We start from the raw sequence: 23,975 nt of genomic DNA on the forward strand, positions 1-23,975 counted from the left end.
AAGAAGAAAGAAAACTTTGAAAGACCATAACTATAGAAGTTCACTGAAAACGGTAGACTTTCTGTCTGGTTAATTTTGGTATGTACTTGTTTTGTTTTGTTTTGTTTTTTGAAAGTTCTTTACAACAAAGTTTGAATTTTTAAAAAATTTAAATCTTACCACAAGACAGACATCTTGTGTCTGCTTTTGTAGTGCAAAGCTGAGGCAGTAAGGTTACATGACCCCATAAATTTGAGGCAAGCATAGTAAGAACCTATATTAAGAAAAGTGAATTCACAAAGAAAACTTCAGAGCCAAATGTTTTTAAGTATGAAATGTACCCAACACTTAAAGACTGTTTTTAAATTACCAATTATATACAATTTTTTCCTGGAAAAATTAGAGAAGGGAACATTTCAAGTTTGTTTTGGAAGATCAATATTTCCCTTATAAACAAATCAACTAGTGACATTACCAAAATGATATTTTTGCACAATGATCTTCAGCAACATATATTAGGTCTTAAATATAGGTGAAAACTAGAGATTCTAGTGACAAGATTCAAAAGACAAAAACATGGCCTGAGCACATTGAAGAATTACCACAGGGAAAAGCGTCATACTGAACTGAGTAAAATTAGAAGCAACAACCAAAGCAAATGGTATTATCTGGAGATAGAGTTTGGCCTGTTCAAGGGAAGAACTTTGGGATTTGATGTCACCTTTGTTAAGGACATACTAAGTTGTACTAGTTAGTTTTTTCTGTCACTTTGACACAGTCTAGAGTTCCCTGAGAAGAGAGAACCTTGACTGAGGGGTGCCTGGATCGGATCACCCTGTGGCCGTATCTGTGAGAGACTGTCTTGATTGGTGATGGCTGTGGGAGGCCCGACCCTGTGGGAGGTCCTCATCCCATGCAGGTGGCCCTGGACTCTGTACTAAAATAGGCTAATCCTGAGCCTGGAACAGACAGAATGAGCCAACAAGCAGCATTTCTCCATGGTTTCTGCCTCAAGCTCCTGCCTTTAGTTCCTACTTTAGTTTCACAGGGTGATGAACTATAACCTGTAAGGTGAAATAAACCATTTCCCCTTAAGTTGTTTTAGTCATGGTGTCTGTCACAGCAATAGAAACAAGCCATAAGTCTTCCTGATAAAATTATTTTCTAGAATCCTTGATGTCACTACTGTACAAATTAGCAAAAAAAAACAAAAACAAAAACAAAAACAAAGACTATATATATTATTCTCTCCTGGATATCTAAGCCTTTTGTAGCCATTAGCCAGTTTTTAACTCCACTACTTCAGAACTTTCCCACAGAAACCATAGGTGAATAATCTGTTGTCAAGTGACTGTAGTCTCCATCTTGCTTAGAAAATAAACTGATGGTCTTATTAGATTAACAAAGGAATTTATGTCAAATAATAAGTTATAGTACAAAGAAATTTGACAAAGTAAACCCCTCTTCCTTCCCATCTCCTTGTGATAAGCAGTAGAGTAAGAAATGGTCTACTAACATTTTACAACTGTTAACTAGAAATTCCTACAGAGCAAAACAATATTGAAATTCTATTTTGCAAAAAACAAAAGAAGATTCAGACACTGGGCTGGGGCTCAGGTCTGCAGTTCCCACTGTTCTATCCACCCTGCATCACAATCCCTCCAGTCTCACTACAGTCATGAGCAGCGTGCTTACAGGTGTACCTCCTCCACCCTACCTCCATTCTCTTGATGGTATTCCTCTTGTTATGACCCAACTTAGTTCTTTCCCTCAGACCTTCTCAGCCTTTTCTTCTAGCTCATCTCCATTCCCTGTGTCAGCCACCAACACCCAGAAACACTTTCTACCAGAGACCCCACACACACAAGTGGCCACACCAGGCTGAGACTCAAGAGATTTGTCTTCTTTTCCTCCATTACAAGCTCTCAAGGCTCACCTGCAGTCCTTTAGCAATGTGCTTACAGAGCCCTCCTCACACCCAATTCCATTTACTGGAGATTCCACCTCTTGGTACAAACCATAGATCCCCTTAACACTTTTGTCCTTAACTCTCCACACATTCTTTGTCCCACTGTAGCCTATGTGTAAGAGTTCCTCCCACCACACAACTCCTGCTGTGGGCAGAATCCTCATAGCTCTTTCTCACAGCCCCCTCACTGCTTTTTATTATCCCATCTCCATTCCTATCTGCCACTTGACAACCTGTAGAAACACTCTACCAGAGACCCCATCGCCATTCCACTTGCCTAGGATCTAACGAGCGGCAACAGTAACCAGAGAACAGAACATCCATCCAACAATACAAGACCAGACATCACCTCGGAACACTTCAGTCATAGCTCCAGATGGCTGTACTCCAGTGAAAAACCAAAATCATGAACAGCCAAGATAATATGCTTCCACCAGAACCCAATAACCTTCCTAAAGTAAGCCCTGAGAAATACAATATAGGTGAAACACAACACAAAGACTTCAGAATAGCAAGTATGAATATGTTCAATGACATTAAAAAAGAATATGAATAAATACCTTACTGAAGACCATGAAAACAGTTGAAGACATGAAATTAGAACTAGAACCAATGAAGAAACCCTTAACTGAAATAAAACAGGACATGAAATATTTAGGAAGTTGAACAAAACCCTCTGATGTAAGCCTCATCAGAAGATTACAAGACATGAAAGAGAAAATCCCATGTGTTAAAAAAAAACAAGGTAGAAAAAAATGGATACCTCAGTAAATAAAACATTAAAATTAAAATAATTCAGGCACAAAACATTAAGGAAATATGGAAAACTATGAAAAGAACAAATATATGAAAAAGGGATAGAGGAAGAAGAAACCCAGGTCCAGGACACAGAAAATATTTTTAGCAAAATAATAGATGAAAATTTCCCCAGTCTAAAGAAGGAGGTATCTGTCAAGGTACAAGGAACATACAGAATAGGCAGGGCCAGAAGAGAATTGCCCGTAATACAAATAATCAAAATACTAAATGTACAGAACAAAGAAAGAATATTAAAAGTTGCAGAAGGAGAAAACCATGTAAAATATAAATGCAGGCCATTAGAATTATACCTGACTTCTAAGTGGGGTCTCTAAAAGGCAGAAGGGCCTGTAAGGATGTTCTGTAAGTACTAAAGACCACAGATGCCAGCTAGACTACTCTACCCTGCAATACTATGACTCACAATGGACAGATAAATAGAAAAGCCCATAATAAAATAAAATTTAAACATTATCTATCTACCAATCGAAATCTACAGAAGGAACTAGAAGAAAAACTTCAGTCTGAAGAGGTAAACCATACCCTAGAAGACACAAGAAATAAATAATCCCAGAACAGTAAATCAAATGGGGGGAACCCCCACACAATAACAACAACAAAAAAAAAATCAGAAACACTGCTCAATGACAACAATATTAATGGTCTCAATTCATCAATAAAAAGACACAGACTAACAGATTGGATTAGAAAACAGGGTCCATCTTTCTGCTACATCAAAAAAACACATATTACCATCAAGGATAGATATCACCTCAGTGTAGAGGAATGGAAAAAGCTATTCGACCAAATGTATCCAAAAAGCAAGCATGTGTAGCTACTTTAATATTTGACAAATAGACTTCAAACCAAAACTAATCATAAGAGGTAGGGAAGGACACTATGTACTCACCAAAAGAAAACCCCACCAAGAGGACATTGCAATTCCAAACACAAAGGCACCCAAGTTCATAAAAGTAATGGTAGCACAACTAAAATCACATATTGACCCTCACATGGTGACAATGGGTGACTTCAATACCCAGCTTTCACCAATATACAGGTCATTCAGGCAAAAATTAAACAGAAATACTGAAGTTAAATAATGTTATAAATCAAGTGGACCTACTAGCTATCTATAAAACATTTCACCCAAACACAAAAGAATTTATCTTTCACCTTTTTGGAACTTTCTCCAAAATTGACCACATACTTAGGCACAAAGCAAGTCTCAACAGATATAGGAAAATTGAAATTACATCCTGCACCCTATCTGACCACCATGAACTAAAAGTGGATATCAACAACAGAAAGTGTACAAACTGCTGGGAATCTGAACAAGCATTACTGAAAGAAAAAAAGGTCAAAATGGTAATTAAAGACTTTTTTAGAACTGGATGAAATTGAAAATAGAACATACTCAAACCTATTGGGCACAATGAAGGCAGATCTCAGAGGCAAGTTCTTAGCACTAATTTTCTACATCAAGAAATTGCAGAGGTTTCATATTTATAACAGCATCATGCCTTAAAACTCTATAACAACAAGAAGAAATAACACCCTTCAAAAAATTGTCTGGGAAGAAATAATCAAGCTAAAGGTTGAAATCAATGTCATAAAAGCAACAATGAAAATATAAAGAATCAGTGAAATTAAGAGTTGGTTCTTTGAGAAAATTAAAAAAGATTGACAAACCATTATTCAAATTAACTAAAAGATGAAGAAAAAAGATACAAATTAAATTATCAATGAAATAAGGAAGGCTATTATAGACAAAATTCAGAGAATCAGAAGGACATACTTTTAAAATCTATACTCACCAAACTGGAAAATTTAAGTGGATTAATTTTTTTATATATACGACCTTCCCAAGTTAAATGAAGAGCAAATAATCATTTTAAAAACCCAGAACCCCTAGGGAAATAGAAACCATATATAAATGCCTCCCAACCAAAAGAAGCTCAGGCCCAGATGGATTCAGTGCAGAATTCTACCTGACCTTCAAAGAAGAATTAACACCACTACTACTCACATTATTCCACAAAAAAAAACTGAAGGAATATTTCCTAACTATTTATAGAAACTACTCTTACCCAAACTACACAAAACCAAAAAACATAAAATTATAGACCAATATCTATCATGGACATGGATGGACAATTTCTCAATAAAATAATTGTAAACCAAATCCAAGAATACTATTCACTATGATTAAGTTTGCTTCATCCCAGAGATGCAGGGATGGTTCAACATAGGTAAACTGATAAATACTCACCACATAAGCTGAAAGACAAAAATGCATGATCATCTTATTAGATGCAGAAAAAAGCTTCTGACAAAATCCAATACCCCTTCATGATTAAAGTCTTAGAGAAACAAGGGATATAAGGGATATACCTCAACATAATAAAAAGCATTTTACAGTAATTCCACAGCGAACATCAACCTAGAAGGAGAGAAATTCAGCATGTCCACTAAAGTCAGAAACAAGTCAAAGGTGTTCACTCTCTCCAATCCTGCTCAGTATAGTGCTTGAAATCTTAAGTACAGTAGTAAGACAACTGAAGGGAGATCAAAGATACACAGAGAAAAGGAAGAAGTCAAAGTATCTTTATTTCCCAGATGATATGATTATATACACTAATGACCCCAAAAACTCCACTAGAAATTCTACAGCTGATAAGCACTTTCAGAAAAGAAGTAGGATGTAGGAGCATGAGGTCTTTGTGTCACAAACATTTACTAGGGGAACACATAGGCTGGTTCAAAGGAATGCAAAACCTGCCTTTCTTCCCAGAAGGCTGGGGTGGACATTCTTTCTAGCCTGGTGACTTTGTGTTGTCTGTGTGCATAGAGACTTTTCCATCACTGGACCCTCTTCCAGACCCTCATTATAAATTTTCTCAATCAATCATAAACCTGTTTTTCTCTGTTGATCTATAGAACCTATCTTCTTCAACTTTACAAAGAGCTTCAGTGTAGTCATGTCTAACTAGTATTTTAATTACTTTATTCCTCAAGGTTTCTGTATGCTTTGTTGTACAGATGGGATTGAATTAAGCATCACCAGAATAATTTTCTCCAAACTGTGCTGTGCTTAAATAAGCCTAAAATAAACCCTCGAGGTCAGACTCCCAAAGTTTGAAGCAATTCCCTCTACTAAGTTGTATTGAACTGAACTGCCTTCTTGCCTCTGCTACTCATCTCCCAGCTGTCTGTGAAGGTTGCAGAGAACCCCACAGCAGGATACAAAAATAATACACAGAAAAAATCAGTAGCCTTTCTATGTACAAATTTCAAACAAATTGAGAAAGCAGAAAAACGGTGTCTTTCACAATGGCCTAAAATAAATAAATAAGATATCTTGGGATAACTCTAACTAACCAAGTGAAATGCTTTTATAATTAAAAAAACTTTAAAGCATTGAAGAAATAAATAAATTGAAGAAGAGATCAGAAGATGGAAAGATCTGTTCTCATGCATCACCAAGATTAATATAGTGACAGTGGCCATCCTACCAAAAAAAAAAAAAAAAATCAGTCTACACATTTAATACAATCCCCATGTGCTGGTTTACATAAGAATGACCCCCATAGATTCATGTATTTGAATGCTTGGCCTATAACAAGTGGCACTATTAGGAGATGTTGCTTTGTTGAGGAAGTGTACTGCTGTGGGAGCTGGCTTTGTGGTCTTACATGCTCAAGCTATACCCAATGTGATACAGTTTCCTTCTGCTGCCTGGGTATCAAGATGTAGACCTCTCAGCTCCTTCTCCAGCAACATGTCTGCCTGCACACTGTCATGCTTCCTACCATGATGATAATGGAATATACCTCTGAAACTGTAAGTCGGCCAAATTAAATGTTTTTCCTTTTAAAGAGTTGCTGTTGTCATGGTGTCTCTTCACAGCAATAGAAACTCTAACTAATACAGAAGTTGATACCAGGCACTGGGGTATTACTGTGATAGGTCTGACCATGCTTTTGTTTTGAGCCAGCCCCTCATAATTCAAATAACTGTCTTCTATGTTTCTACTAGAATGGCCCATTAAACCCATCTTAAAGCAGTGTACTGCTTTTCTAATCCACAGTCCCAAAGTCCATATTTCTTCAAACAAAAGCATGGTCAGGCCTGTCACAGCAATACACCAGTCAGTGCCTTGTACCAACTTCTGTGTTAGTTAGGGTTTCTATTGCTGTAGAGACACCATGACCACAGCAACTCTTACAAAGGAGAAGATTTAATTGAGGAAGCTCACAGTTCAGAGGATCAGTCCATTAACATCATGGTGGGACATGGTGGCATGCTGGAACTCTTGTGCATTTCTATTGGAAATGCAAAGTGTTATATTTACTATAGAAAAACTGGATATCAACAACAGAAACAACAGAAAGCTCATAAACTCATGGAAACTGAACAACTCACAACTGAAGAAAATGGGTCAGGACAGAAATTATAGAGAAACTAAAAACTTTCTAGAATCAAATGAAAGAACACACAATATACCTGTCTTAGTACTGCTGTGATGAAACATAATGACCAAAAGCAACTTGAGGAGGAAAGGATTTCTTTTGCTCAGAGTTCCATATCACAGTTTGTCATCAAAAGTAGTGAGGGCAGGAATTCACAGGGCAGGAACCTGGAGGCAGGAGCTGATGCAGATGCCATGGAGGAGAGCTACTTACTGGCTTGCTCCACATGCCCAGCCTGCTTTCAGATTGAACCTAGGACCACCAGCCCAGGGACAGCACAACTCACAATGGGCTGGGCCCTCTCACATCAATCAGTAATTAAGAAAATCACCTACAGCTCGATCTTATGGAGACATTTCTCGATTGAGGTTCCCTCTTCTCAGAGGACTTTAGCTTGTGTCAAAGTTGACATAAAATTATTCAGCACAATACCCAAATTTATGGGACACAAAGCAGTTCTAAGAGGCAAGTTCCTCACATTAAGTGCCTACATAAAAAAATTTGGAGAAATCTTGTGCTGTAGCCAGAGCCTTTTCTCTGTCCTGCTCAGTCCCATGGTCCCACAGCCACTTATAAAATAATCACCCAGAGGGTTAATATTAATTACAAACTGTTTGGTCTATGGCTCAGGTTTCTTGCTAGCTAGCTCTTACATCTTAAATTAACCCAATTCTATTAATCTATATTTTGCCACATGGCTGTGGCATTACCGGTCTGTTGTCATCTTACTGCTTGGATGGCTAGATGGTATCTGCCCTGACTCTACCCTTCTTCTCTCTTTATCTCTACTTGGATATCCTGCCTGGCTCTTATCCTGCCTTACCATAGGCCAAAGCGGCTTTATTTGTTAAGCATTGGGAGCAATACAAATCATAGCATACAGAAAAACCATCCCACAGCATTTCTTTTTTTAGATGGTTACAGTTACATTCCTCTTGTATTCCTAGCTAAGAACTAAGGTACTAGATTCAGATTCTTCGGGATAGCAGCTATTGGAGTAATCTCTGTAGTTTGCCATTTACCAATGGTCTGGACATTTAGTATGTGTTTCTTGCTTGATGTTGTTCTTGGTTGTAGTTTCATTTTTGTTTATGTTAATATCCTTTGTCCTGGACAATATTTGATAATCATTCTTATTGTACATAATTTTGCATTAGGTTTCAAACCTTCTTATTTAGACAAAAAGGCGAAATGTTGTGGGTATTTGTTCCACCAATAGCTTTGGAGTACCCAGAGGCCTTAGGCTATGGCCTCTTGGTGGGTTATATGACGGTGTGCTTGCTCTTTTGTGGTGGTCAGAAATTGGCTGGTCCGATTCACCATCCCCACCCCCCATGCCAAACGGAGGACCATGGCAGCTGTTTACTTTGTTCTGTATCCATGAGTGCATTTTCTCCCCATTTTATATCTTAATAAAGCCTTCATACCCTTTTAACAGACTCTCATTGATTCGCTTACATCGTGCTAGTAACTTAATAACACACCCAAAAAGTCTAAAACCAAGTGAAGAAATTATACCCAAAAGAGTAGAAATAATTAAACCTAGGGCTGAAATCAATAAAGTAGAAACAACGTACAAAGAGTCAATGAATCAACAAGTTGGTTCTTTGAGAAAACCAATAAGATTGCCAAAAATCTTATCCAAGTTAACAAAAAGGCAGAGAGATAATATCCAAATTAGGAAGATTGGATATGTAAAGGGAGACATAACACTAGACCCTAAGGAAATCCAGAGACTCATAAAAAAATGTACTTTAAAAACCTATACTCCACCAAATTGGAAAATCTGAAAGAAATGAATAGTTGTCTCAATACATAGCCACTTACCAAAGTTAAATCAAGATCAGATAAGCAATTTAAATAAACCTATACTCCACAACGAATCAGAAGCAGTAATTAGAAGACTCCCAATCAAGGAAGAACTTGGAGCCAGTGTACACCAGGAGAACACAGCCCACAGAATTAACTAAACAGGGCTCATAGGGGCTCACAGGGACTGAAGGGGCAGTCACAAAACCTGTATGGGTCTGCACTAGGTCCTCTGCAAATATGTTATGGTTGTTAGTTTGGTGTTTTTGTGGGACTCCTAAGAGTAGGAGTAGAGGTGTCGCTATCTCTTTTCCTACTCTTGGGACCCTTTTCCTCCTATTGAGTTGCATCCCTGAGCCCTGATGTGAGGGTTTGTGGTAGTCTTATTGTAACTTGTTATGCCATATTCAGTTGACATCCCTGGGAGTCCTGCTCTTTTCTGAAGGGGACAGGGCAGGTGGGAGGGACAGGAACTGGGAAGAGTGGAGGGAGAGGAGACTGGTCAGTATGTATTGTATGAGAGAAGAATATAAAATAAATAAATAAAAGTCTTCCAACCAAAAAAGCCCAGGGGAAGATGGTTTTAGGGCAGAATCCTACTAGACTTTCAAAGAGGAGTTCATGCCAATACTACTCAAATTATTCCACAAAATAGAAACAGGAGGAATATTGCCCAGTTGTTTTCCAAGGCCACAGTTATTCTAATAGATATCCAAACCATATAAAGACCCAACAAAGAAAAAGAATTACAGACATTTTCCTTATGAACATACATGCAAAATTTCTCAATAAAATACTTGCAAACAGGGCTGAAGAGATGCTTGAGTGGTTAAGAGCACTGGCTGCTCTTCCAGAGGACCTGGGTTCAATTCCCAGCACCAATTGACAGCTCACAACTGTCTGTAACTCCAATTCCCAGGGGTTTTGGAACTCACACAGACATACATGCAGGCAAAAATAAAATAAATATAATCTTTAAAAAATAGCTAGAACAATAAGAACTTAAGGAGTTCAAGGATAGAAATAAGAAAGGAAAAATTTAAAGTATCCTAATTTGCAGATGATCTGATTGTATACCAGGAAACTTCTACATCTGATAAGCACTTTCAACTAGGTAACAGGACATAAAATTAATATACAAAAGTCAGTAGCCTTCCTTTATGCAAATAACAGACATAATTAAAAAGAAACAATGCCTTTCACAACAGCTTCAAAAACATATTGGAATAACTAAGCAAGCAAGTGATAGATTTGTATAATACAAAACTTTCAGACACTGAAGAAAGAAATTGAAAAAGACACTAGAAGATGGAAAGCTCTTTCATTCTCACAGACCAGTAAAGTAATATTGTGAAAATGGCCATCCTAACAAAAGCCATCTACAGAAAAATCCTACTACAATTATTCACATAAGCTGAAAAAAAATCTTAAACTGCATATGGAAATGCAAAAACTCAGGATAACTAACACAATATTGAATAATAAAAGAACTGCTGTAAGTATCAACACTCCAAATTTTAAGTTGTACTATAGAGCTATAATAATTAAGAACAGCATGGCATTGGCATAAAAACAGACAGATTTGCCAATGGAATAGAACTAAAGATCTTGGTATAACCCCCCCCCCCAAACCTGTGGACACCTGATTTTTGACAAGCCAGAAATACACACTGGAGAAGAGACAGCAACTTCAACAAATGATGCTAGTTAAACTAGGTAGATGCATGTAGAAGAATGAAAATGGATCTAACACCCTGCACAAAACTCTGTTCCAAATGGACCAGAGACCTCAGAAAAAGATATCCTAAATCTGATAGAAGACAAAATACAGAACACATTTTAATTCATCAACACAGGAAAGGATTTTCTGATCAGGACCCCTATTGTGCAGGCATTAAGAACAACAATTAATAAATGGAAGCTTGTGAAGCTAAAAGGCTTCTTTACAGCAAATGACACCATCATTCAAGCACAGAGGAAGCCTATAGATGGCAAAAGAACAGTTACAGTCACTATCTAATAGATACAAAGAAAAAAATCCTGATTATGAAAACAACTCAATTTTAAAGATGGAGTATAGAACTAAAAAGAGTTCTCTAAAGACAAAATACAAATGACTAGGAAATACTTTAGAAATGTTAAAAATTCTTAGACAGAGGAAAATGCAAATTAAAACTACTTTAAGATTTCATCTTATCATAGTCAAAAAGACCAAGGTGAATAAGTCAAATGACAGCATATGCTGGCAAGATTGAGGGGGAAGGGGAACACATATCCATTCCTGGTGAGAGTGGAAATGGGTACAGCCACTATGGAAATCAGTGTGGAGGATTCTCAAAACTCTGAAAATAGATCTACCACAAGATCCAACTGTACTACTCTTGGGCATATACCCAAAGGACTCTCTATCTTACTGCAGACATATTTACTCATCTATGTTCATTACTGCTCTATTCATAATAGCCAGAACTTGGAAATGACCTAGGTGTCCATCAGCTAATGAATGGATAGTAAAAAATGTGATACATTTACACAATGGAATTATTCAACTGTTAAAATAAAATTATGAAATTTGTATGTAAATGGGTGTAACTAGAAACATCATCCCAAGGGACATAGCTCAAGACCCAGAAAGACAAACATTTCATATTTGCTCTTCTATGTGGATGTCAGCATTTAAGATATGTATGTTTTATCTAGAATACCCACAGAGGCTAGGTAGCTAGAAAGAGAGAGAAGAGGAGAGGATCTTCCAAGTAAGTGGAATATAGTGGAAATAGAATATAGAATTGCCAAGTGATAAAGGGGAAACTAGACTAGAATTAAATGGGGAAAGGCATGGAAGGACAGGATAAAGGAGGGGTTATAGGGAAGGGAAATTAATAGAGGTCTTTAGAAAACATCTATGGAAATCATCTATCATAAAAACCTAAAATGTATACATATTAAAGAAATTTAAATAGAATTACCATATTATGGGGGAGACAGTGCTCCAGCTAGACATTTTTTGCTACAAATAAAACACCACTACCAGAAATGGGTTGTATCTTGCTAAGTCATTAGCCAAAGGGGTCCCACAGCCCTTTCCCCAAAGCACTTCAGGCTTTTGCTAATGTTGTTTGTTACTATCCAAAACTGGATAAAAACCCCTGTTGTTGAAGACACCATTTATGTCATTGAACCTAAGTGGAGGAATCAAGCTGGTGCCCATCTGGAAGCTTCACCAAGCCACAAATCCTGCAAGGTATAACAGCAACCTGACTGCAAGGTATACTCACTGATGCAATAGTGGCACAAATGTCACAGGAGTAATCAACCACATTTTGATTGGATCTAAGGCCCATTTCATGAGATGGAACCCATACCTGACACTGCTAAAGTGACCAAAAACATGTGACTACATAGGACACGGGCCCTAAGGGGAAGCCTAGTACCATTGTTCTGATAAATGAACATAATAGTAAAATGCTTCCAAATGGCATATTTCTATACCAATAGATCAATGCCTCACTCAGCCTTCATCAAACAGCTTCTTGCAATAGATGGTAAATAACCCAAAGCTACAGTTGGACAGCACAGAGAATGAGAGACTTTGGAACACTCAGGCCTAAATGAGATGTCTTCCCCAAAGCCTTCCCCTCAAGATTCAGGGATCTATTCAGAAGAGGAGGTTTTGGAAAGATTGTAAGAACCAGCCGTGATGGATGACTCCAGAGAAACAGTGTCTTCCAGATACAAGAGAGCTGATTTACATGTGAACTCATACAGACTATGGCAGCATGCATAAGACCTTCCCAAGTTTAAGCCAGACAAAATCCCTGCACATAAAATGAGCACAAAAATCTCACTCCTAACCAAGAAGTTATTTGTAAATGACAGTTTCTGGGAGAAGGAAAATCACATTGTATCAATTACATTTCAGGACAGACTCCATGCTCAGGAGGAGTTGGGCAACACAAAACTGACTCCACATCTTTGTGTGATGTTTTTGTTTGCTTGCTTGCTTGGCTTGGTATTTGTGTGTGTGTTGCGGGGGGATGTTCCTTTTTTTTTTTTTTTTTTTTTTTTGGTCTTTTTAAAATATACTCTTCTTAAGAATGAACATGAAATTGGGTGTGTGGCCAGTTGGGAAGGATCTAGGAAAAAAATTTAAGCAAATAAAAAAGAATACATTTTCTTTTGTTTGCAATGCTGGAAATTGAACTCAAAGCCTTATTCATGCTAGGAAAGTACTTTTTCTTCCTTTCTTTTTTCCTTTCTCTCCTCCTTTCTTTCTTTCTTTTCTTTCCTTTTTTTTTTTTTTTTGAAAGTACTTTTTCCATTGAGCTCCATCCCTAGTCCTAAGAATTTTAAAAAGGGAGAAAAAGATAGGAAAGAATAGTTAAAATACTAAATGGAGAAAGTTGAAGTGCTTGCATTTTTATTCCATTTACTGAAAAATAAAATGAACAAAAAAATACATAACTAGACCCAACACCATCTCTTTGTTTCTTCTTTCTTTACAGATTTGAAGCTTTGTTTACTGAATTGGAAATAAAACAGAAAACACTGGGAATTGCCAATTTTGGAGCTTCCATCACTACAATGGAAGAGGTTTTCCTTAAGTGAGTTATAATACCCTGGAAAAAAACTTTCTACCCATAAACTTCTATGTTAAAAAACCTCAGTGAGGTGAGGGTGGCGCATACCTTTAATCCCAGCACTCAGGGGGGAGAGGCAAGCCTGGTCTACAGAGCAAAATCCAGGACAGGCACCAAAACTACACAGAGAAACCTTGCCTCAAAAAAAAAAAAAAAAAGAAAAGAAAAGAAAAGAAAAAAAGAAAAGAAAGAAAGAACAAACCTCACCTTTTTGCAGCTGAAATAAAGTGTCACTAAGTTTTCAAATTTGCTATTTTATGGTAATATATTTCCATGTATATTCAGCTGAGATTTAAAGAAGTTGAACTTTGGCATTGATGTGTGTCCTTTTTTAACTTTTTTTTTTTAGAATTTCATGAGTGGGTACTGTATTTATATTATTTCCATCTCATATTCTCTCTCCTCCAATTCCTCCAATGTCCCCTCTCAAATTCACAAACCTCTTCTTCAATTAATTGTTACATATATACCTGTGTACATGTGTATATATAAATACATCCTACTGAGTCCATTTAGTGTTTCTCATACTTATATGTGTTAGAGATTGTACATGAACAGTCTTATTAAATAAGAAACACAGAGCCAATTGCAGAGTTAAAAGCCCAAGAGGTCAGAGCAGTAGCTGAGAGCTGAGACTTAAAACCACCTTTCTTACCCTTAGCTGTCACTGTCATCCTTCTCCTCAGAAAGAGACCCACTTCCTGTGTGTCTGTCCTTTTTATTGACTTTCTGTTCTGCCTTCTCATTGGTTGTAAACCCAAATACATGACCTCCTCGTCACTGCCCATCTATACAGACCTCCAGGTCTTCTATGGTTGGTATTGAGATTAAAGGCATGTGTCTCCATGCTGGCTATATCCTTGAACACACAGAGATCCACCTAGCTCTGCCTCCCAAGTGCTGGAATTAAAGGCATGCGCCACCACTGCCCAGCTTCTGCTATGGCTTGCTATTAGCTCTGACCCCCAGGCAACTTTATTTATTAACTTACAAATAGAATCACATTTCAGTACAAATGAAATATCACCATAAGAGGTGACCACTCAGGATTAGATAACCTATCAGAGGGCTCGTCCCTGGAGAAGACTGATTCTCCTCTTATCAGCCATTGATTGAATATAGCTCTTATCTAAGAGTGGGGCTTTGTGAGATTTCCCCCATCCACAAAAGCATGTCCACTGGTGTAGTTGTTATGAAGGACTTATTGAGACAGCCATATATGTTAAGGTTTCATGGATACAACTGCCATGTATAGAATACACTCTTACAGCGGATATTCTGGTCCTCTCTTTAACAGTTTTTCTACCCCATCTTCTGTGCCATCCCCTGAGCCTGAGATGTAGCAGTTGTGTTATAGATGTATCGCTTGGGGTTGAGCATCCCACAGTCATTTTATTCTCTACATCTTAACCAGTTGTACATGTCTGTAATGGTCTTTATCTGCTGGGGGGAAACTTCATGGTGAGGGGTGAGAGCTGCTCCTGTCTGTGCTTATAAGTAGAGCTATATAGAATGTAGTTGGGAATTATACTTGTTTGGGAAAGTGGCTGTAATGAGTTCTCCTCAAGGAGTTGTCTAGGTTTTTCAGCACTAGGCATTAATTCCCTCCTACTGAACAGGATTTAAGTTCAATTAGACAGTTGTTGGTTGCCCCCCAAAGTATAAGTGCCACTGTTGTACCCCTGGGAATTTTGTGATGCTGATCATTGTGGTTTGTAGACTTTTACAGCTAGGTAGGACTATTGATTCCTTTTCTCCCTTGGCAGCTTGCATAGCTCTTTCTATTACTGTGAGAGCTAGTCCTTGAGAGGAGTCTTCCAGGTCAGTTCCAACTCAGTTTTCCAAATCCTGTGTCCAAAGTGGGTTGTGTCTTTACCTATAGGTCTTATTTTCAAGTTCTGGGAGGCAACCTAGGGCAATATCAATAGTCTATATTGTTTTATAGGCTGGTTTCAGATTCTTGAAGAAAAGCAATTTGAGGCTATGATTAAGAGGAAATACTCTGTGCTCTTTTTGTGTATCTATATATGTGTAGGGTCAATAAGCTGGCAACTCCCCAAAGGAATATTCAGACTCTCAACTTGGCATACGAAAAGATGAGACAAGATAAGCAGCAGAATGTGAATATACCCAGAAATTACAAAGGACCACATCTTTCCTATTTGAGTGAAATTTCTACCACTAAATTTAACACTGGGGTAAGCATATTATTTTTTTTATATTTTTTTATTTAAAATACAATTATATCATTTTCCCCCTTTTCTTTCCTCTTTTTAGCCTCTACCAAGTCCCCTTTCACCAACTCCTTCCATGTCCCCCAACTGTCAAATTGATAGCATTTTTTTCCTTTGGAATATCACATTTTTTAATGTCTAAATATAAAAGATACTTACAGTTTATACAGCTAGAAATGGACTAGTCTGTGGGACTTGATACAGACATGGGCTCTAGATAAAGATCCAAACTGCTGCTCTCACCATTATTATTTCTCAGAACCCCTTTTCTAAAGTTCTCATTAGAAACTCTCCCTTTGACCAGCCTAGGCCCTTTGCCTGTGGGTGACAATTGTGTAGCTTGGTTTGTTTGTGGGGCCCCTTGCAGTAGGATCAGGATCTGTCCCTGGCACATGAGCTGGCTTTCTGGAACCTATTCCCTATGGTGGGATGTCTCACTCAGCCTTGATGCAGAGGGTAGGAGCTTGGTCCTGCCTCAACTTGATTTTCCAAGCTTTATTGACTACTTTGGGAGACCTTTCTGAATAGAGACAGAGGAGGAATGGATAAGGGTGGGAGTAGAAGGGAGATGGGGGGAGGGAACAGGAGGAGAAGAGGGAGAAGAAACTGTGGTTCGAATGTATAATAAATTTAATTTTTTAATTTAAAAAGGGAAAATTTTTTTTCCTTTTGTTCTAATAATGCCAAAGAATTACAACTACCATATCCAGGAGATGTTTGTTGATCAAAGTAAGGGCATTGTTCTCTCTGGATTACAGTATGTGTTGCTGGCAAAATAAAATCATTTTAGGAAGAGTGTTTAAAATAAGAGAAAAAAGATCATATATTATATGAAGACCCAAAATTTTTCAACTTTTGTGGTGTTTGTTTTCTTTTAAGACCGAGTCTCACTATGTAGCTTTGGATAGCCTGGAGCTCACTTTGTAAACCAGGCTGGCCTCAAACAGAGAGGCCTACCTACTTCTGTCTCACAAGTGCTGGGATTAAAGGCGTGCACCACCACACCTGGCCCAATTTTCTTTTTCAATAAAAAGCTTTTAACGTGTTAATAAAGAAAATCTTGGAATTAGGGGTATAACTCAGTGATTGAGTACTTGCCTAGCATGTTTAAGAATCTGATCCTAGAACTGCCCTTCCCGCCCCCCAACAAAAGAAAATGATCTTAAGAGAGTTTTACTATAGTTAGAAGCCAGGTCTTAATACTCTAAGTTAGTAGTGCACAAATAAACTATTTCCTTTGTTTTTACTGGAGTTAACTAAAATTCATTTGTATTATATCTTATGCACATAGTTTTGCATCATAGATTTTAAAGCATGATGAATAGATTTCATCATGAGTATCCTACTTGAATCTCTAATCATCAAAATACTATTGTCCTTTCTCTTTATAGTTTCCACTTTACCGCCAGCAATTTTGTTCCATGTTTATAAAAAGAGCACTATTCATTTGGCGCAACTGGAAGTTGATGTTGCTACAGATAACATTAATTTTGCTTGTTACTACATATCTCTTATTAGCTCTGCATTCAGATGATCATGATGTACCTGAAAGAGAATTGGATTTGAGTCACTATGGTGAAACCATTGTGCCTTACTCGATTTCAGGGAATTCTGATTTGGCTCTGAATCTCACAGAGAACCTTAAGAATTTTCTAAAGTCGAAGAATCAAAACTTACGAAAAATAAGAGGTAAGACTCATTTACAAAAAGAAGAGATTACTCTATAAAGACCTACTTGTCATTTGCAATGTATATAACTGTGCTATTTAACTACCCACTTCTTTCTCCTCCTACTAGTCACCGGTATCATAGAAGCAGCTAAATCAGAGGCAAAATACACACTTCAAGACTACTGTCTGCAAAAGTTGATAATTGGTGGAGCCTTTTTGGCTGTCTGTGTCTCTGCTAATTGCATCGCCCTTCATGGGGATGGGAAAGTATGGTGCTGCTGTGCAATTTAGCATTTGATATTTATTTATTGAAAGACTACGGCTTTCTTCCAGACCTCCACAAAAAGGCTGTCCTTTTCTTATACTAGTCATCCTATAAATCAGTGGCTGAAGAATTGATTGACTTCACAACTAATTTTTGAAGATGATCTAGATAATTATTTTGATTTTTTCAACATGTACCCTTGATAAGAACCATAACTAGATGTGTTCTCTGTGTTATCTTTATTAATGCTAAAAACAAGCTTAGCTAGCTTTTTCAATATCTTTGCTATGTCACAAGTACAAGCGATGACAAATTTGAAGTTTGAGTAAACAATTTTTTAAAGCATTTTAGAACACTGGGCATTAACCCAAAGCACAGAACAAACTAGAGTGTGACTATTCAAAGAAAATTGTGTGGCCTCTGTAAGAATAAGATCTGTAGCACTATAGCTCAGGGTTACCCCCTTTACTCACTCCCACTGGCTCAGTAGAACTCAATAAAAGCCATTAATGGCCTTGAAGCTATCAAAAAAGGATAGCAGACCCAAGGCTGACCAGTAGGAGGCAGGCATAATAATAAATGCAAGAATTATTTATTAAGTCAAACAGAAATCAGTGGCTGTACACTATATAGAATATAGGAGTATAGTATTTACAGAATTGATCCACATAGGTTACAAAACAAATGAGGAGAAACAGTTTAAAAAAAAAGAAAAGCAATAGAATAATTAGTGTATACTAATTGTTATTATGTGCATCATAAATGTCCACTTTTCAACATAAAAAAGAAAGGAGTTATAGACTGAATTGTGCCCCTCACAATGTCAAAATCCCAACTACAAGTACTTTGTTGACTATATTTGTAGGTAAGGTTTTGAAATGGTAATTAAATTTAAAATAAGGTCATTAACATAGGACCCAATCCAGTGACTACTGTTCTTGTAAGAAGAGGAAAGTGGGAGCTGAGAAATGCCTGGGCTGTTAAGAGCTCTTGCTGCTCTTCCAAAAGACCAGATTCTTTCCTAACATCCTTGTCAGGCTACTCAACTGTTTTTAACTCCAGCTCCCACGAATCAGATGCCCTCTTCTGGTCAGTGTGGGCACCCACACACCCCTGGCATATACATACATAGTCACACATAAATAATTTTAAATTAAAGAAGAATGTGGATGTAAACATGCATGCAGAAAAGAAAGACTCTGTGAAGACACAGACAAAACTGTTACCCAAAATGCAAGACAAAAGTGTCAAAGAAATCAAATCTGCCGTCACTGACCTCAGACTTCACACTGAAAACTGAATTTCTGGTCCTTTAATCATCTGTGGGAATTCTAATGGACAACATAGAAAATAAAGATATATCTTGGTACCAGGAAGTGGGTGTCGTTATGGCATATACCCAAAAGTATGGAATTGGCTCTAGAACAAGGTAACAAGAGCTTATGGAGTTTGAAGATGTATGTAAGAAAAAATTCTAGTTTTGAAAGGCTTTTAGGAGTTACTAAAGATAATTCTGATGAGCATGAATACAGGGAAAAAAGAAAATTTTAAAGAAAAATACCATCTTAGAAATATATTATGAAAACAATATTGGTTGAAATATGAGCATTAAGGATGCTCTGGTTATAGATCAAGTGGTAATGACAGGCATGTTATTGAAAATTAAAAGAAGAGTGGTCCTTGCTATAAAGAGCCAAATAGGGGTGTGGTGGTATTGTGTTCCCTGAAATATTGTGTGTTCCCCGAAATAAACATATCTGGGGTCAGAGAACAGACAGCCACTAGAACAAAGCCAAAAATGGTGGCTAGAAAATGGGAAGAGTAAGCCATAACAGAAGTTGGGCGGTGGTGGTGCATGCCTTTAATCCCAGCACTTGGGAGGCAGAGCTAGGAGGATCTCTGAGTTCAAGGCCACTTTAGAAACAGCTGAGCATGGTGACCCACGCCTTTAATCCCAGGGAGTGGGGGCAGAAAGAGAAAAGTATATAAGGCCTGAGGACCAGGAACTAAAGGAGAAAAAGCATTCAGTTAGTTAAGCATTTGGTTGGTTAAGCATTCAGGCTTTAGAGCAACACAGTTCAGCTGAGAACCTTTGGGATGAGGACTCAGAAGCTTCCAGCCTGAGGAAACAGCTGAGGAACTAGCAAGGTAAGGAAGCTGTGGCTTGTTCTGCTTCTCTGATCTTCCAGCATTCACCCCAATAACTGGCCTCGGGTTTGTTCTTATTAATAAGACCTTTTAAGTTTCCTGTTACATAGGGGATGGAGAGATGTCTCTGGGGCTTAATAGTACTGCTGCTCTTGCAGAGCAGCACATGGTGGTGCATAACCACCTGGGACTCCAGTTCAGGGGATCCAATGCCTTCTTAAGGCTCTGTTGTCACCACACAAGAGGAGCACAGACATTCATGCATGAAAAAAAAAGACATATGCATAATACTGAAAAATAAATTCTTAAAAAAAAACACAGAAGCAAATAATTTAATTTAATTGTATTCTGCTGCTTTGTGGCAAGTATAACATGTAAGTGATGAAAATATTTAGCCAAGGAGATTTCTAAACAGTATGTTAAAATTATGTCTGGTTTGTACTTGCCATCCATAATAAAATGTAAAAGGAGCTAGATAAATTGAAAAGGAAATATGAAACAAAAGGAAGTAGAGGTATAATGAGAAAATTCTCACCATATCTATGTTGGAAAAAAATAAAAATTGAGAAGATGTTCTACAGAAGTCATCAGTATGTTTGGACAATTTATTTAAAAAATATGGTTATGTGATGTATATAGCAACCTCTTGTCTGAAAATAAGACATCAAGGAAGGCTAATGGCTGATAGTATTCCAAACAATGAGTTAGTAAAACATTCAAGCTTCAAATATTTATTTACATCAAGCAAAGAGAGTAATGACAAAGAGTGGCTCGTGTATATATACATATATATATGCACATATAGGTGCACATATATTCCTAAATATAATCTACTCAGTCTATATAATGCTACTTGTATGTATGTTTTCAGGGTTGACCATTTGGCACTGGACAACCAATTGGTGTGCTCTTCCCAGGAGAGAAACACCTCTCCCATTCAGAGTTTTACTCAGTTGCCTGTAATTCTTTGTGTGGTGTTAAGGGTTTGTGGGCTTTTCCTCATCCACTTTGGCATATTCATTGGTGTCCCTTGTTCAGTTTATGTTTGGGCAATTCCTGTCAAAATTCCGTTGGATGTTTTACCGAAAGTTATAGGCATATATATATATATATATTGGAGTTACTAAAGACAGGGTTTCTCTGTATAGTTTTGGTGCCTGTCCTGGATCTCACTCTGTAGACCAGGCTGGCCTCAAACTCACAGAGATCCTCCTGGCTCTGCCTCCTGAATCCTGGGATTAAAGGCATGTGCCACCAACACCGGGCAAAAAATATATTCTTAAACCAAATATAGTGGTACACACCTTTGATTCCAGCACCTGGAAAGGAGAGGCAGGTAGATAAATGTCTATGAGTTTGAGACCAGCCTAGTCTACATGGAGAGTTCCAAGACAGCCAGGGCTACATAGAGCTTGTCTCAAAAATAATATATTCTTAATATATGGTTTGGGTTATGAATTATACAGTGAGATTATTACAAGGATCAAGGATGGTATAAAATTCGTAAAGAAAAATATCCATTGTCAGGATTTGGAAAACAAAATGGTAAGTGGAAAAACAAAAACCCACAACTTTTTCTTTCCTTCTTTTCCAATTCAGGAAAGGTTAACTGTGAGCTACATGTTGGCTCACTGACATTTTCTTTTTTATTCTAGGTAATATAAATGATTACATATTGAAAAATAAAGAGTGTCGTAGCTTCTGCATTATTGCACTTTCTATTGAGGTTGAGAAAAACAAAACAGTATTCACTGTTTTCTTCAATAATGAGGTGTATCATTCATCTGGAATATCTCTGGCAATATTAGACAACATTCTTTTTATGACACTTTCTGGACCTAATGCTTCCATTACCGTCTTCAATAAACCTCAGCCTCATTCTCACTCTTATTATGATCCTATCACAATGTATGTATGATTTTCCAGCTTCTGAAATTGAGACTTGATATACTTTTGCTGTTTGTCCATATCCATTTGTAAAACAGCTAATGTCAATATTTCCTACCTATATTTCATAGTTTATTTCATGTTTTATTCCATCTTTTGTAGGACTGTAAGTGGATTACAAATAGTACAGTGTTTGGCTTTTGGCATTTCTGTAGTGGTTGGAACCTTTAGTCTGCAGACAGTGACTGAAAGGATCAGTCAAGCCAAGCACATCCAGTTCCTGAGTGGTGTGTGTGTGCTCACTTACTGGCTGCCTGCCTTTTTGTGTGACCTCATCTTCTTCTTCATTGCCTCCTGTATACTACTGGTGAGTATTAGCTGCAGTTGTATCAAAAATCATTTACCTTCTGTGGGCCATACTAATTTCTTTCTTTTTCTTTATTATTATGTGTTTTAAATTTTATACATCAGCCATGGGTTCCCCTGTCCTCCCCGCTCCCATTCCCACCCCCACCCTCACCCCAGCCCCTCCCCTCCATTCCCATGTCCTCCAGGATCAAAGCACCCCTGGGGATTCATTTAAACCTGGTGGATTCAATACAGGCAGGTCCTGTCACCTCCTTCCAGACTGAGCAAAGTGTCCCTGTGTAAGCCCAAGGTTTCAAACAGACAGCTCATACACTAAGGACAGATCCTGGTCCCACAGACTGGATGCCTCCCAAGCAGATCAAGCTATTCAATGGTCTCACTTATCCAGAGGGCCTGATCCAGCTGGGGGCTCCACAGCCTTTGGTTCATAATTCATGTGCTTCCATTTGTTTGGCTATTTGTCCCTGTGCTTTTTCCAATCTTGAGCTCAACAATTCACACTCTTATAGTGCCCTCCTCTTTCTCGACAACTTGAGCTCCACCTGGGGCCTGGCTGAGGATCTCTGCATCCACTTCCATCAGTTATTGGACGAGAGTTCCAGCACGACAGTTAGGGTGTTTAGCCATCTGATCACCGGACTAGGTCAGATCAGGCTTTCTCTCGACCATTGCCAGCAGTCTATAGAGGATGTATCATTGTGGATTTTGGGGGACCTCTCCAGCACTCTGCCTATTCCTGTTCTCATGTGGTCTTCATTTATCATGGTCTGTTATTCCTTGTTCTCCCTTTCTGTTCTGATCCAGCTGGGATCTCCTGCTCCCCTAAGCTTTCTTTCCCTCAAATCTTGCCCTTCATTACTCCCACTGTCATCCAGGTTGTTCATGTAGATCTCATCCATTTCTCTGTCATTGGGTGATCCTTGGGTCTTTCCTAGGGTCCCATTTTCTAGGTAGCCTCTCTGGAGTTGTGTAGCAGTCTAGTCATCTTCGTTTTACATCTAGTATCCTCCTATGAGTGAGTACACACCATGTTACCTCACTCAGGATGATTTTTTCTAGATCCATCCATTTGCGTGCAAACCTCATGATGTCATTGTTTTTCTCTGCTGAGTAATACTCCATTGTGTATACATACCGTATTTTCTTTATCCATTCTTCAGTTGAAGGGCATCTAGGTTGTTTCCAGGTTCTGGCTATTCAAATGATTTCATCTTGAAAGTAGTCAAGTAATTTGAAACTATATTGACTTATCATTTCTACAAGTTTTCTGGTAGAATTTTGGGGATCCCTTGTGTATAACATGTCATCTGTAAATAGGGGTAATTTGGCTTCTTCTTTTTCTATTTGTATCCCTTTTATTGAAAGCTGTCCTATGAGCAAAATTTAAGATTCTATCTTCTACATCTTTAAAAAGTCAGAAAGAGCATAAATAGATGCATACTGATGCAACTCAAAACTTTGAAAAAGTATGAACAAAGCAGATCCAACCCTATTCAGTGGCAAGAAGTATTTAAAAATCAGAGCATAAATCAATGAAATAAAAACAAACCAATACAAAGAATCAACTATCCAAAAGAAAGAAAAATAGAGAAGACCCACATTAACAGAGTCAAAAATGAACAAGGAAACATAGCAGACAGCAAAGAAATCAAAATATTATAAAGGAATATTTTAAAAGTCTGTGCTTCATTAATCTGGGAAACCTAAAAGAAATGGATAAATTTCTAGATTCAGC

General features: G+C 37.7%; 1 protein-coding gene across 1 annotated transcript in view; it reads left to right on the forward strand.

Moving 5' to 3' along the window:
• Positions 1-23,975, forward strand: part of LOC118577265 (ATP-binding cassette sub-family A member 3-like) — a 141,816-nt gene that overhangs the window by 84,417 nt on the left and 33,424 nt on the right. Inside the window, exons 16-20 of the mRNA XM_036177397.1 lie at positions 13,533-13,631; positions 15,703-15,865; positions 17,293-17,590; positions 21,640-21,892; positions 22,034-22,238. Of these exons, the coding sequence (XP_036033290.1) occupies positions 13,533-13,631; positions 15,703-15,865; positions 17,293-17,590; positions 21,640-21,892; positions 22,034-22,238 (1,018 nt within the window). The remainder of the gene's footprint in view (positions 1-13,532; positions 13,632-15,702; positions 15,866-17,292; positions 17,591-21,639; positions 21,893-22,033; positions 22,239-23,975) is intronic.

Source organism: Onychomys torridus, chromosome 1 (assembly GCF_903995425.1).
Source record: "Onychomys torridus chromosome 1, mOncTor1.1, whole genome shotgun sequence".
NCBI classification, from domain to species: domain Eukaryota; kingdom Metazoa; phylum Chordata; class Mammalia; order Rodentia; family Cricetidae; genus Onychomys; species Onychomys torridus.